We start from the raw sequence: 14673 nt of genomic DNA on the forward strand, positions 1-14673 counted from the left end.
CTCTGCAGTGGCTTCCCATCTCTTTCAGGGTAAACCCTAAGTCCTTAAAGCGGCCTACAAGTCCCTGTGAAATCTGGGACCCTCCTCCCACCTCTCTGACCTAATTGTCTTCCATTTCCCCTTCCCCACCTTGCTCACGCTGTTCCAGCCACACTGGCCTCCCCCTGTTACCTTTAACTGCTGCTACTGTTGGGGCCTTTGCACTAGCTCCTCTCTTTGCCTTCAGTGTGTTATTCCCTGGATATCCTCATGCCTCATCCTTCACTTTATGTCTCAGCCCACATAGCCCCTTCTTGAAGAAGTTGCTCTATATAAAGAGCAGCACCTACCTCCACCACCACACGATATATCCCCCTTACCTTGCCCTGTTTTTCTCCATAGCACTTAGCATAACCTGACATATATTTGTCTTTCTCATTATACTGGAAATATAAACTCCCACGAGGGCAAGAATTTTTGTCTCTTGTTAACTGCTGCATCCCAAGTACCTACAACAATGCATGGCATGACATTGATGTTCATGCCTTTTTGGTGAATGAGTGAATGAGTGAATAAAAAAGTACACTGCATATATTTTTTTTAAAGCATTAGTCAGTGTAAGAGCTAGAATTGGGGCCCCATGGAATTGATTTCTCTTTTAGTGGTGAAATTGTTCCAGTTTTTCTTTGTGCTACTTCTGGGAGCTTTACTACTTGTTTCTTTAGTCTGTAGATAGTCTTAACTTGCAGTCCTTGGTCAGGACATAATATGTGTCCTGCAAGATCATCTATAATTATTTTCCTTTATTAGGAAATCTGCATGCTGCCAGCTCCCCGAGTGGGGCTTTGAGAGCCCCATCACCAGCATCATTTGTTCCAACTCCTCCCCCATCCTCGCATGGAATTTCAATAGGACCAGGGGCCAGTTTTGCTAGTCCACATGGTGAGTCCATACATAGAAATCGTTAGAGCATAAGAGTTTGATGTGAAAGTAGTTTTTGTGAAATAAAAGTTTTTTTTTTTTTTTTTTGCAAAATTAACACTTATATATTGGGGGAATAGCAAAAGAAAATATGTTTTTCCTGGCAATTCCCCTGCAGTCCAGTGGTTAGGACTCTGCACTTCCACAGTAGGGGGCGCAAGTTCAAACCTAAGATCCCACATGCTGCGTGGCTCAGCCCAAAAAAGAACGAAAAAACTAGGTTTTTGCTAATAACACCACCAAGAGATCTACCAGTTAGTCTGTCTGCTTTGAACTCTTTCCCCCCTCACATGACCTGTCATGTACCTGCTGCTTGCCTGAATCTCTGTTGCTGTAGCTTGCTCTCTACCCATCTTCTTGTCTCTCTGCTCAAACACCACCCCCTCAAAAAAAATTGGGACCCTATCATATGTATTGCTTTGAGACTTGAATTTTTTAACTCAAAATTTCTATTTTGAATTTGTTCAAATAGATAAAGAAGAGGTAGCCAGTCAGGTGTTTCCCTTCCCTTTGACCAAAACCACCTAGTTCCTCTTCCCAAAGGCATTTAGTGCTATTAATTTCTCATGAATTCTTGTTTTATGTGGAGTGGTCTTTCCCTCTCTTTTATGTACATGGCAGCATACTGTACACCGTGTTCAGTGCCTTACTTTTGTCACTTAACTATATCGTGAATCCCATGCCAGTTCTGAACATAAAGAGCTTCCTCAGGTTGTACAGCTGGGTAGCACCTGTGATTCTACTCTTTACTATGAATATTTGCAGGAATATTTCTGTTAGTAAAAACTCTATATCATCATACTAATGGCTTCATAGTATCCCCTTGTCTGGGCATACCATGATTTAATTGCTCTCCTAATATGATACGTTTAGAATGTTTCTAATTTTTCACAACTGAAAGTGGTGTCTTCTCTGCTCACAGGATTATTTCCTTTGGTAAGTTCCTAGAAGTGGAATTGCTGTCTCACAGGGTTTGAGAAATTCTAAAGCTTTTGAAACATTGCAGATTGCTCACCTGAAAGGCTGTGCCAATTTCCTCTAGTATCGTACAAGAATGTCTGTTTTCCTGCATCATTGGCAGCACAGGGTATTGTGATTTTTAAAGAAGTCTCAGTCACTTTGATAAGTAAAAAATGTCATCTTACTGTTCAATGTGTGTTTTTTTGATTATTAGTGAAGTTCTTATGTTCATTAGTCTTTTCATGTCTCTTATTTTACGCCTGCTAGTTTATCTTTTGCCTATATTCTTGTGTTTTTTTCTTACCGATTTGTAAGATTAAGTAAGGAACATTTACTCTCTGATATATGGTAGTGTTTTCTCATTTTGTCATTTGGTTACAAAGGGGTGTAAATATGTTAAAAGTATCTGCAGGATGAAATTTTAATTTGAGATTGTTCAGGAAGTCACTGCTTTCAAAACTTGATTCTTGGTTCATTTCTTAGTTACTGTGTCTTTTACTAAATAAAGAAAATGAAAAATTCCCTCTCTCCAGCCTTCTCTGAATAGATTAAAAACATAATTTGTCAGGGTTAGTTTAAAATAAAAGATTTCTGCCCTTAATGGAGCTTTGAGGTTTTTTTTTTTTCTCTTTATCTTTTCAACCATAGTATTTCCTATATAGTCTAAAGGAGACTTACGTATTATACATCTTGAACCTTATGTAAAGGTAAATTTTATCCTTTCTCAATATTTTTTTTATGTTTCTAATTTTTGTATCATGTTAAAAAGTACAAAAACTATACCAAGTAGAGATCAAATGTGTCATGTGCATCAGGCTTTAGTGAAATATCTTTCTGAAAGAAAATAATAAAATTATCACTACATAACGTATAAGCATGTGAATGTTGTCAAATACTTTTCAGGTATTAAAATACAGGTTTTGAAAACCATTTGTTTACTTGTTTGCAGGAACCCTGGACCCTAGTTCTCCATATACTATGGTGTCACCAAGTGGCCGAGGAGGGAACTGGCCAGGGTCTCCTCAAGTGTCTGGCCCCTCACCAGCAACACGCATGCCTGGGATGTCACCAGCCAACCCATCACTACATTCTCCAGTTCCAGATGCTTCTCATTCCCCTCGAGCTGGAACAAGTGAGTGTCATCAACATTTTTATGTGAGCTTTTAGGATAACCAACAAATGACCTATTTTAATCATCCTATCCCATCCTCACATTTGAAAGTCATGACTTAATAAGGATACTTAACAACTTAAACTTTTATACATTTAGTAAGTTGGTTGTAATGATAGTTAATTTGCAAAGTTGGGCAGAAGAAGGGAAATGTTTTCTCCAGAATTGGAGGAGAGTCTTGTACCTCTGTCGTGACTGCTAACTTAGCTGCAGTACTGGACCTTGAAAGATAACCTCAAGGTAACTGGCATAGTTATGCAGATTAATACAGAAGAATTGTACAGATATGTTCATTAGCTTTTGCCGCATGACTTTTTGTGGCTTAAAGCAGCAATTATATGTTAGCTTGCCGTTCTGCAGGTTGGCAGTTTGGGCTGAGCACAGCTGGATGATCTTCCAGGCTCTGCTGGGCTCACTTGTGCATCTGTGGTCAGCTCCTGGGTTGGTGGGGGTCTGGCTTCTCTCTGCTTTGTGTGGTCTCATACTTAATATGGGCTTGCTCGCCTGGGCTGGAGAGGGTTCCAAGAGAGTGAGTAAAAGCTTAGGCCTACAGCTGGCACCGTGTCACTTCCAGTGCCTTCTGTAGGCCACAGCAAGTGACAGAGTGAGCCCAGAATACAAGTAAAGAAGTAGACATCACTCCTTGAAGGAGTTGCCATAAAGTCACACTGCAAGGGACCTGGCTGCAAGGAGGAAAGTAACTGTAAGGAAGCTTATGTGATTGTTACACCACAAGGAGTAACAAACAGTACAGACTGCTATATAAAAGCAAAGCTAAACAGGGAACAGTGAGATAGTATGCATTTGTTTAAAAAGAAAATGATGATGTTTTCCTTCCCAAAAGGTTCCCAAACGATGCCGACAAACATGCCTCCACCTCGTAAACTACCTCAGCGCTCCTGGGCAGCCTCCATCCCTACCATCCTCACTCACAGTGCCTTGAACATCTTGCTGCTGCCCTCTCCAACGCCAGGCCTCGTGCCTGGCCTGGCAGGCAGTTACCTTTGTTCTCCACTTGAGAGATTCCTTGGATCAGTCATCATGAGACGCCACCTTCAAAGAATTATTCAGCAGGAAACGGTATGTGGATACCTGGTGAATTCCTGGGTGATGATTGTCAAGTCAAGTGCTCAGATGCCTCCCAGAATAGGATCTGAACTGTTCCCTCACCTCCTTTAACCTGCTTGTTAGAATTACGCTTTCTCCCCACCCTAGCATTGAAAGTGGATCCACTGTTTTCTTTACCTTCTTCATTAACAAGTTGCTTCTTTTAGAATTCGCTGTACTGTGGCTAACATGAACCTGGAGATAGATCTCCACTATACCATGAGACAAGTGTACTCAGGGTCTGATTTGGCAGAGAATAGCACATGAGTAATTACTTGCCTTCTGGAATGCTTCTGCAGGCAGGCTGACTCTGAATCTGTGATCCTAAAGTTATTTCTGATCACAGAAGGATGAAAGCTGCTTTTGTGTGTGTGGAGCCTGTGTGGGCTTCAGTAGTTGTGGTTCCTGGACTTGAGTGCACAGGCTCAATAGTTGTGGCACACGGGCTTAGCTGCTCTGCGACATGTGGGATCTTCCTGGATCAGGGATTGAACCTGTGTCTCCTGAATTGACAGGCTGATTCTTTACTGCTGAGCTACCAGGAAAAAGCCCCGAAAGCTGCTTCATAAATACATGAGCAGTTGAATGGATTTCAAACTCCTGTAGAAAGACTTCTATCCTGTGGTGATAACCATTAGGAAATAGTTCAGAGTTGAGAGCACCAGTTCTAGAATCAGGCTACCTGAGTTTGTAGCCAGGACATGCCGCTGGCTGGTATAAGCTTGGGCAAATTTCTTCACCTTTTTGATAATAATAGATAGTAGTATCTACCTAATTCCCAGCAGTTGTGGGAATTTGAGATAACTTTATATAAAACCTTTACATAATGTCTTGGTATTCAGTTATATATTATTTATAATAATTATTGTTATTGATACTTACGTTAATGAGGTAGTCAGAATGGTGAATGCTTAAAATAGCCTCTCCACAGATGGCACCAAGCTATTTTGCAACCTTTACATTTGAATTTGAAAGAAATAAGTTTTAACATAAGTTGAATAAATTAGCATTAAAATGGCAATCATCAGACCCCTGATCTAGCCTCACCTCTGCCACGAAGCCTTTGAACCTCATTTGCTCGTGTGCATAGGGGCCAAATCCTGCCCTCCATCTGTCTTTGTGAAGTTTTATTGGAACACAGCCACACGCATTCAGTTGCCTATTACCTGTGGCTGCTTTCACCTATGATGGCAGCAGAAACCATAGAACTTATATTTACCAATCCTGGGCTAGCATAATGTCCCAATCCAGATCTAACATTCTGTAATTGAACTTTTTATTCTTTTTTTTCTAATGGACCATTTTTTAAAATTTATTGTGGACAATTTTAAGCATATACAGAAGTAGAGAGAATATATAATTCTCTTATACAATGAACCTGTCTGTTCTCATACCTACCTTCAACAGTGAACTGACACTAATATTATTTCATCTATAACTTTTCCTCTCATATTGTTTGACAGCAAATTCCTGACATCATTTCATCATAAATATGGTTTCTTTATAATCAGCTATCTAGTTGGTGTCCATATTTCCCAAGTTGTGACAGTTTTTAACCATCTGAATCAGAATGCATACACATTTTTAAGTCCTTTTTAAATTATAGGTTCCCTCTCTATTTCTCATTAAATAATGTATTTGTTGAAGAAGCCATATCATTTGTCCTCCAGAATTTCTCACCATCTGGGCCTTGGTGATCACATCCCTTTGGAATCACCTGACATGCTCTTTTGACCCCCATATTTTTGTAATGTCAATCAGTCCTGTGGATCTGACTACTGAATTCAGGCTCAAGTTGGTTGTTTTGCAAGAGTATTTGATAGGTGGTGTTATGTTCTTCCATCAAGAGACACATAATGTTTGATCACCTCTCTCTCTGCCATGTGGTTAGCAGTTGCTGGTGCTCAAGGCCTAGATACTTTTGTTTTGGAACAGGTCTCAACTTAGTTGTTTTCCTTTTGAAACAATTATCTACTTAAAATTACATTTTCTCTTTCACTTACATATTGCCTCATATGTTAATTTGATGCATGCTTCTTGTTTCGCAGTTACAGCTGATAAATTCCAATGAACCTGGGGTGATCATGTTTAAGACTGATGCGCTGAAATGCAGAGTAGCACTTAGTCCTAAAACCAACCAAACACTTCAGCTAAAAGTGACACCCGAAAATGCAGGACAGTGGAAACCTGATGAACTTCAAGTTTTGGAGAAATTCTTTGAAACAAGAGTATGTGTTTCTTAATGTATAATTTTAATACACTCAGTGAAATAGAATCAAGGTAGAATGAAGAGTAACTTAAAAAAAAAAATTAAAAAAAATAAAAATAAAAAAAAATTTAAAAAAAGAGTAACTTAACTTGCTTTATTTATCCTTGTAGGTTGCAGGACCGCCATTTAAGGCCAATACATTAATAGCTTTCACCAAGCTGTTAGGAGCTCCTACACACATCCTCAGAGACTGTGTGCATATTATGAAGCTAGAGCTGGTAAGTTACAGAGACAGACAAACTTCTCTAGCCAGGTCAATCAGAGGAGGGTGGAGTTGGTGGGAGAGCATATGTTGGTTTTCACCATTATGTACCTGCATTTTCCTCTTGCATTCTTCTTAATTTTTAACTTAAATTTTATTTGTCTTTGGGTAGGTAACACAATCCTCTTGTATCTTTTGAGTTTAGAATGAGACAGTGGGAAATTTCACATCCGTCCTTGTCCAGCTGTCTAGTCCTCCTCCCCATAGGTAACCTAAGTTACCAGTGACTTCCCTCTTATAAAACCAAATACATTTAATATCTTCTTCCTAAAAAAAAAAAAAAATCTTCTTCCTATTCTTAGATCATGAAATAATCCTCCCACGCCTAATACCATTTACTGAAAAAGCTGTCTTCTCTGGGGAAATTTTTAATGCCTCTTCTGTCCTGTGAAAGTGTACAATTATATAGCTGGAATCCAGGTGGAAGCCAATTTTATTTTTCCAGTTTTACAATAGTCCTTCATTTTAATGTTTCTAGCATTGCTTCGGGTAACTGTAAATACCTCACTCCTTTTTTCAGTTGGTGTTTTACTGTTAATATTGGGACGGCACTGCCCCTTTGCTAATAGTGTCAGCATTTGGCTTCTGCTCTGATAGGCTATAGGAAACATTATTTATGTTTAAAAAAAATCCGTTTGAGATTTTTTAAAGGAGTAAATATTGTCACTGAAAAAGCTCCAGTAGATATAATTTAAAATGATTAATACAGTTTGACTAGTTGCTTTTAGGGAAGGAGTTGGAAATGAGACTGGGAAGTCTGGACTGGCCCCAGTTAGGAAGTGCCTTGAATGCCAGTGTTGGTACCTAGGTGGCAGGGTGGGGGTGCTTGGGGCACCTGCGTGTCACTGAGAATTTGTAAGCTAAAGTAGAACTGTGCTCTAGGACATTTGGCTGGCAGTGGTGTTAAGGGTAGACTGGGAGAGGCAGCCACCAGAAGGGACCGTTACAGGGGCCATGAGAGAAGTTATGGATCCCTCAGCTCCTTGGCATCAGTGAAAATAGAGAGGCGGGAATGGATGTCAGAGAGAACAAGGAAGCAGAACCCACTGGCCTTGGGGATTAATGAAGTGGGAGGAAAGGAAAGGGAACATATCTCATAAATCCAGAGCTTGACTCTTCAGTTAGCAACTTCACATGTGTATTTCCTTTGAAAAATGCAGGTTATCAACTTCATGATCTATTGATAAGTGAGTATAAAATTCCAGTTTCAGGCTCCTACACTACAGTATAATTTTAAACATTAATTTGATTTTATCATGATTTTTTTTTCCGAAACAGTTTCCTGACCAGGCAACACAGCTAAAATGGAACGTTCAGTTTTGCCTGACGATCCCTCCCAGTGCACCACCAATTGCACCTCCTGGGACACCTGCTGTGGTGCTGAAATCCAAAATGCTATTTTTTGTAAGTACCACCTGGTGTGTATGTGTGAGTTTAGACTTCATGTAATCTTGGTTTCTGTAGTAAGAAATATATTGAACCTGGTAATTGTGTGACACAGTTGCATCTTAATCATAGTATTTAGTTGTTGGTCATTTCTTTTGTTATATTTAATTTTCTTTTACTTGTTGTATCTTTAATCTGAGTAAATGATTGTACCTTTGAATCATTTTCAGTAAGTATTTTGTTTTCTTACTGTGTTTTTATTTTCTCTTGTATGTGTTGTATGTCAACAGCTTCAGCTGACTCAGAAGACATCAGTCCCTCCCCAAGAACCTGTTAGTATTATAGTTCCAATAATTTATGACATGGCTTCAGGTACCACCCAGCAGGCAGACATTCCCAGGCAGCAGAACTCTTCTGTTGCTGCTCCCATGATGGTCAGCAACATTCTGAAGAGGTTTGCAGAGATGAACCCACCACGACAAGGTACATGACCAGTAGATGATATTTTATTGCATATATGTTATAAACGTTCTTCTGAGAGGCCGCCCTTTCTCCCCTCTGCTTCTTCCTTACCCACCTCACCCCTCCAATCCTTGTAGTAGAGCTCTGGTTGCCGTGGCCCTCTTAATGTCTGCCTGTCGCTTTCTTCCTTTCTCACTGGCTCTTCAGTTTTGTCCACGTCTCTGCTGCCTGGACTTTATTTTTGTTCATGATTTACTATTAGGACTGACCCAGTTGCTAATGCCAGAAGCTTGTATTTATAGCACACATTGCTACTAAGCCCTAGGTTAGGATGATAGAATTTTCCATGGCTGTGAATTCCTGCCCCACCATCGATACCTGCCACTCTGTACATCACCAAGTTGAAATGCATGTTGGTTTCTCATATTTCATGGTTCAGTCATGACTAGAATAATATCATCCAAATTTCTGTATCTCCTAAATGTTTTGTGAAGAATAAAAGCTGATACAAATGGCATCCTGCTTTTTGGGCTTCTTATCTAAGTGTCAGGTGGGTGCAAGTGAACCTTTTCACCAAGTGCACAGTGAAGCTCTCAAACGGAACATTTTCAAGGAGACCAGAATGATTCTGGCATATAAACACAGTCCCTTCAATACTGGAGTAGCCTGTGCTTAACCTGGAACTCCTGGCAGTGCTAAATTTTTGGTTATAATACATAATGCTCAGCAAAGAGAACATACCTTCCATTCTGCTTGTTTCTAACATTAAGGAAATTAAAGTACATTTTGCTTATATCTAATATTAAGGAAGTCCTCTATATCTTTCTGTTTAGAATAGTATGATAACAGAATTCATTTTTTTTAAATGAGGGGAAGTTGTTCTCTGAAACATTTTTTAGTTACCACAGTTTCAAAATTTTACTAGACACAGGATCATGGGAGAAGTTATATTTTCAGCTATTTGTTACCCCATATTGTATACAAAGACAAGTTCTCACTTAAAGCATAGTTTATAAGGAACGCACTGGGCAGTAGAGAAGGGTGTGCTGCTTTTGTTGTAATGCTTCTTCCACTTCTTATAATTTCCTGCTTTCATCCTTTGACTTATCTCTTCTTTCAGCTCAAAATAGGTCCTTCAGTATCAAAGTTTAAAGCTATCAGCATTTTCAAAGCATGTATTATATTTTCAGTATAACCTTGATCACAAACACCATTCCTTCACAAGCAAATGACTATCATTATTATGTCTCATGGAATTTAAAATTTAAAGGAACAAATGTTTTGATCCTGTTTGGGATCAGGCAAGTTTTTCTCCCTATCAATAATGAAAATGGGTTTTTAAAAAAGAAAAAGATGTAACTTCTTTTATTTAAGAAATTGTTGAGATATTTTGGGAGTAGTTTTCTTTTATTTGACCTTAGCCTGGTTAAACCTTTGGGGTTCTTTTTTGTGTGTACCTTAATTTGCCAGTGGTTGGGGAAAAGGTTGCAGTGACTTGCACAGGGTCACTGCACATCCTGCTCTTTGCCGGAGGGCCATTATTCAGTTGAGGTCTTTACTTCCCTCACTCACAGCCTCTCGGCATTAGACCATGCTCCAGGGAAAGGATCAGGTTTGGGATTTATCATATTTACAACTGGTTTTGGTCAACTGTATTGAACTATTTATAATTTACATATACAGGGAGTAAAAGGCGCAGGCTCTTTGGTTCTTGGAGCGAAGGGGAAATTGAGAGGATGAATCATTAACCTCCTACAATCCCCCCTCCCCCCACACACAAATCTTGTTTTTGGATTGTTGGTATGCCATATTTTAGCCTCCCTTCCCTCCTCCCAGACTCATCACTTCCTCCCCTGGTGAAGGAGGAATCACTTTACTTTTATTAATTGATTGTAACATTGAACTCCAGAAGTTGATCAGTTCCTTGAAATCTTGGGGAAAACTCCAATAGATGTCACAGACCTACACTGTCCAGTATAACTGCCACTCTCCAGATTTGGCTATTTAAATTTAAGTTAGTTAAAATCAGATAAAAAGTATAAAATTCAGCTCCTCAGTCACACTGGCTATATTACAAGTACTCAGTAGCCACAGCACACATAGAGAATATTTCTGTCATCACAGAAGATTCTGTTAAGACAGTGCTATCACAGGAGTTACCCGGCCTTTAATGTAACAGCAGAAGGATGTCATTGATGTTGTAACTAATGCATAAATATAAAACTAGATCTTTCATTAGATTCAAGAACAGGTCATCAGTAGCCTTGAAGTCCAGCTTCAGAGGCTTATCCAATGCTCCAGTGTTTCTATAGAGAAACTCTAGGCATATTAGCTTAAATTCACATCTAACTGGGAGTTGCCCAAAATGTCTTCATGATGAAAAAACCCAAACCAAGTATCATCTAATAAATACCTAACACCAAAGCTTAATCCCCTATAAGCTGTGCAGTTAAAATTTAGTCTTTCGTTTTGATCTTTAAAGTTCTTACTAATTTTAGAATTAACTACCCCTACCCCACCAGTGTGTTATCATCTTTCCTGTATTGCGAATAGCTAATGACCATTTTTCTCTGTTGCAGGTGAATGCACAATATTTGCAGCTGTTCGTGATTTAATGGCTAATCTTACACTGCCCCCTGGTGGGCGTCCATAGACACTATTGTTTTTAAACCAGGAAGGCTGAAAAAGAAACAAAACAACAAAAAAAAATCTGAATTCAGCCTTCAGTTTAAAAAAAGAAAAAAGGACTTTTTTGACTTTAAGAGCTAAATATTCTAAACTGGCAAAAATTTTCAGGGTGCACTTCTTTCATCAAAAAGACCATCAATCTTTTGTATAGCTAACTTGTATAGTGTGTTTAAATGGGACACATTTCAAACTAGGTAATACATCAGTGTCCGTTTGCCAGTAATAGGTTTAATATTCTGTTTTATACTATAAAGTTACGGAAATGCCAAACTTGTTTATTTAAGTGTTTTCTTATGTTTTGGGTGTAATAGTCGTTTTTTGGTTTTTGTTTTGTTTTTTAAGGCAGGTCTGTCATTTTTGAATACTGTAAAACTGTGATAAACTTTATATTGAAGCTGTATTTTAATATGACCGCTTTGAATCCTTACATGAAAATGTTCTGGGAGTTGTTATAAACACACCCCAAAGAAGCAATATTTAATAAAACTAGGTTTAAAAAAAAAGACACAAAAACAGTGACACTCACTTGTGTGTATATCAGCTCTGTAGACTTCTCGGCCTCCCTTTATCTTTAACCTGGTGGGGCCAGTAAGTAATTTCTAATAATATATGTCTGAAATTTGACCAAAACATCTGCTTATTTGTTTCAAGATTAATTTATTTTCTTCAGACATTCCTAACTTGATTGATGGTTAACATTTAGCACCTTGGTTGTCTTTCAGTGTAGGAATTGGATTAAAAAAAAAAAAAGAACTCAGTCTTTGAGAAGAGACAGTGAGTAGTTCATATTGATCAAAGATGCAAAATAATGCAGTCATTCTCTGCTGAGGATGTGGGAACTTTTCTGTTAGGCAAATGTAGTTTACAGGATACTTCTGCACACAGCATTCATTAGGAAACCAAGAACTTGAATGCTGGACCCTTGCATGAAATTTCTGTGATGTTTCTTTATCTTGAGTAACTTCTTCCCCTTGCCTTTCTCACCAAAACTGGGGTGGTTCTAAACAATCCCAATTTAATTTATTGTCAACAAAATGAGAAAATGTTTTACTTGGAAGAAACCTGGTACAGTCCACTCAGCTTGAAGAATCCAAGACCCAGGACCTGTCCAGGGTCAAATGGAGGTTCTGTTACTGACCCATTTCAGCAGTTTCTTTGGAGCAATGTGCTGCCTCTCCCAGTCAGTCGAGAACTTTTTTAAGCCTCAAAGAGAATGATCCAAAGCAAAGGTCTTCTGAAGACTTGATGTTATTTGGGAAAGTTTCTTAAATGGTAATACCATGCTGAGTTGTCTGGTCACCGTACTACTGGTTTTCCATGAAATTTTAGATGCTTTGTCTAATTCTACTTTAAGATGATTTAATTGAGCTTCTGTGACTGTCAATTACCAAATTCTAGTTTCAGGCATCTCATTGCAGTTATATCTGTCCTCAGCTTTGCTTGACTCTATTCATTTCTGGTCAGAGTTGAGGCCTTCTTTGCCTTTTCTTCTGTGTCTTATTTCTGCCTTCATTTCCTGCTTCTCACCCCCAACTCTGCCACTTTGCGGAAGCAGGTGACTAAACTTGTATCCTTCCCATAACTTAGCTTTTATCCTTCTATATTTGGTTCAACTTACAATGGTAATCATGTCAGTTTGGCAGTCCGAGATTTTATCCAGGGTCAGCCCTTTTCTATTTGGAGTTGAATCCTTTCTTTCATGTAGAAATATACATGTGTATACAAGAAATGTATTTTTATCTGCAGGATAATATTGTCTCAAATAATTTTATTAATAGTGTTTCCCTTTTAAGGGTGATTTTGAAATATTAATTGCATTTTTAACATGATGCATTCAGTGAATACTTTTTCGCTTATTAAACTCATCTCTGAATGCATTGTACAAATCAAAAGTAAGATAGGATTCAGTGAACAGAATTTGGTTTTGATGCTTATTAAAAGTAAATCCATGAATTAGAATTTTGCTATCATACTTGATACTTGGAATTGGTACATACTTTATTACAGCTGGAAAATGCTTAGCATTTGGATCTTAAGTTTCATCACAAGCTATGTCTTTTACCTCTTTTGTTAACCCAAGTTCAATCAAAGGGACTGGATACCCATAGGAGTTTTTCCTAATTGATGGTTTGGATTTTTAGTGTGTTTCAATGTGATTATAGTAATTTCAGTAATAAATGAAATTTATACAAGTTTCAGAGAACTAACAACTCTCTAGTTAATTTTCATGAAGATGTTTTGGCGAATAGTCTGGTTTAACCTTGAAGAAATTGATCCTGATTTGCCACATCTTTTTTCCATCTGCTGAAATGCCATTTCAGAATGTATAAGTATTTTCAGAATTAGGAAGAAAGCAAAAACTTTACCAGAACATACCAAGTTATTAATAGCAAGAGCTGAACGTTTTGTTTGAAAATTAACAATGAGTGAGCTAAGTGCAGGCATAAACTAAAATATACATGATTTTGAATTTAAATTCCACTAATAACTGTGTTGCAGTTAACACAGTAACCTGTAAAGCAAGGATACTAAATGGTTTGTTAGTCATTTTTTGGATCATGGTTGATTTGATAACTTCAAGAAATAAAACTTTGCCACTATAAATTTGTATCCAATTTCAACATAAAAAAGAAATTCCTTTCATGGTTTCTTCCCCAGAAGAAATACCTATTACATTTTACTTTAGTCATTTACTATCATCAAAGTGTTCCTGATATAAAATCATACACAGGAAACTACAAGAGAACTTATATTCAGGTAATTTAAGGAACAGAAAGGAGAAACGTTAATGTATATTTCATTGTATCCTGTGGAATTTCCTTCTTCCTTTGGTTTAATGGGAATGGACACTTTGTCTAAGGAAATGATTTGAAATTTACTTGGGATGGATTTAATATTGAGGTTTTTAAGGAAAAATTAGAGGCTACCCAGCATTGTGTACTGCACAATTTCAGGAGACTGATCTGCTCACAGTTTTCTATAAATTGCCTCCATTTTCAGGTAGCCAGTGAATTGTCAAAATATCTTGCCCAGGAATGACTGACTGAAAGGGCACATTTAGGTCAATATAAAATAATAGTATTTACTGAAAGCTTACTATTTCCAGGCACTATTCTAACTATTTCAGTGTCTTACTTGTCACAGCCACCCAACAGGGCAGGCCTCCTTTTTTTGCTGAGTAAACTGAGGTCCAGAGGAATGAAGTAATTTGCTGAGATCAAATCAACATTGCTTAAGATCAAACAGCTAAGAAGCAGCATTTTGAGTCAAAGCTAGCACTCCTAAACACTGCCACGCTTCTGTGAAACAAAGTCAGGGGAAGACTTCAAACGTTTAGACTCTTCCCTCAGAGCCTTTTGACTACATGCAATTTTAACATGTTTTCCAAGCTCAAGAAGCTCACTAAAA

The 14673-nt window shown here is 38.1% G+C and overlaps 1 protein-coding gene across 2 annotated transcripts in view; it reads left to right on the forward strand.

The window, feature by feature from the left end:
* MED14 (mediator complex subunit 14) overlaps positions 1–13472 on the forward strand; it is a 60503-nt gene extending 47031 nt beyond the window's left edge. The window contains exons 24-31 of one of the 2 annotated variants that reach the window (XM_043458153.1): positions 790–921; positions 2870–3052; positions 3936–4171; positions 6247–6426; positions 6578–6685; positions 8008–8133; positions 8406–8598; positions 11157–13472. In XM_043458153.1, the coding sequence (XP_043314088.1) occupies positions 790–921; positions 2870–3052; positions 3936–4171; positions 6247–6426; positions 6578–6685; positions 8008–8133; positions 8406–8598; positions 11157–11230 (1232 nt within the window). In that variant the 3' untranslated portion in view covers positions 11231–13472. The remainder of the gene's footprint in view (positions 1–789; positions 922–2869; positions 3053–3935; positions 4172–6246; positions 6427–6577; positions 6686–8007; positions 8134–8405; positions 8599–11156) is intronic. The other variant, XM_043458154.1, reaches the window with a different exon arrangement.
* Positions 13473–14673: the final 1201 nt, after the last annotated feature.

Source organism: Cervus canadensis, chromosome X (genome assembly GCF_019320065.1).
Source record: "Cervus canadensis isolate Bull #8, Minnesota chromosome X, ASM1932006v1, whole genome shotgun sequence".
In the NCBI taxonomy this organism is placed as follows: Eukaryota; Metazoa; Chordata; class Mammalia; order Artiodactyla; family Cervidae; genus Cervus; species Cervus canadensis.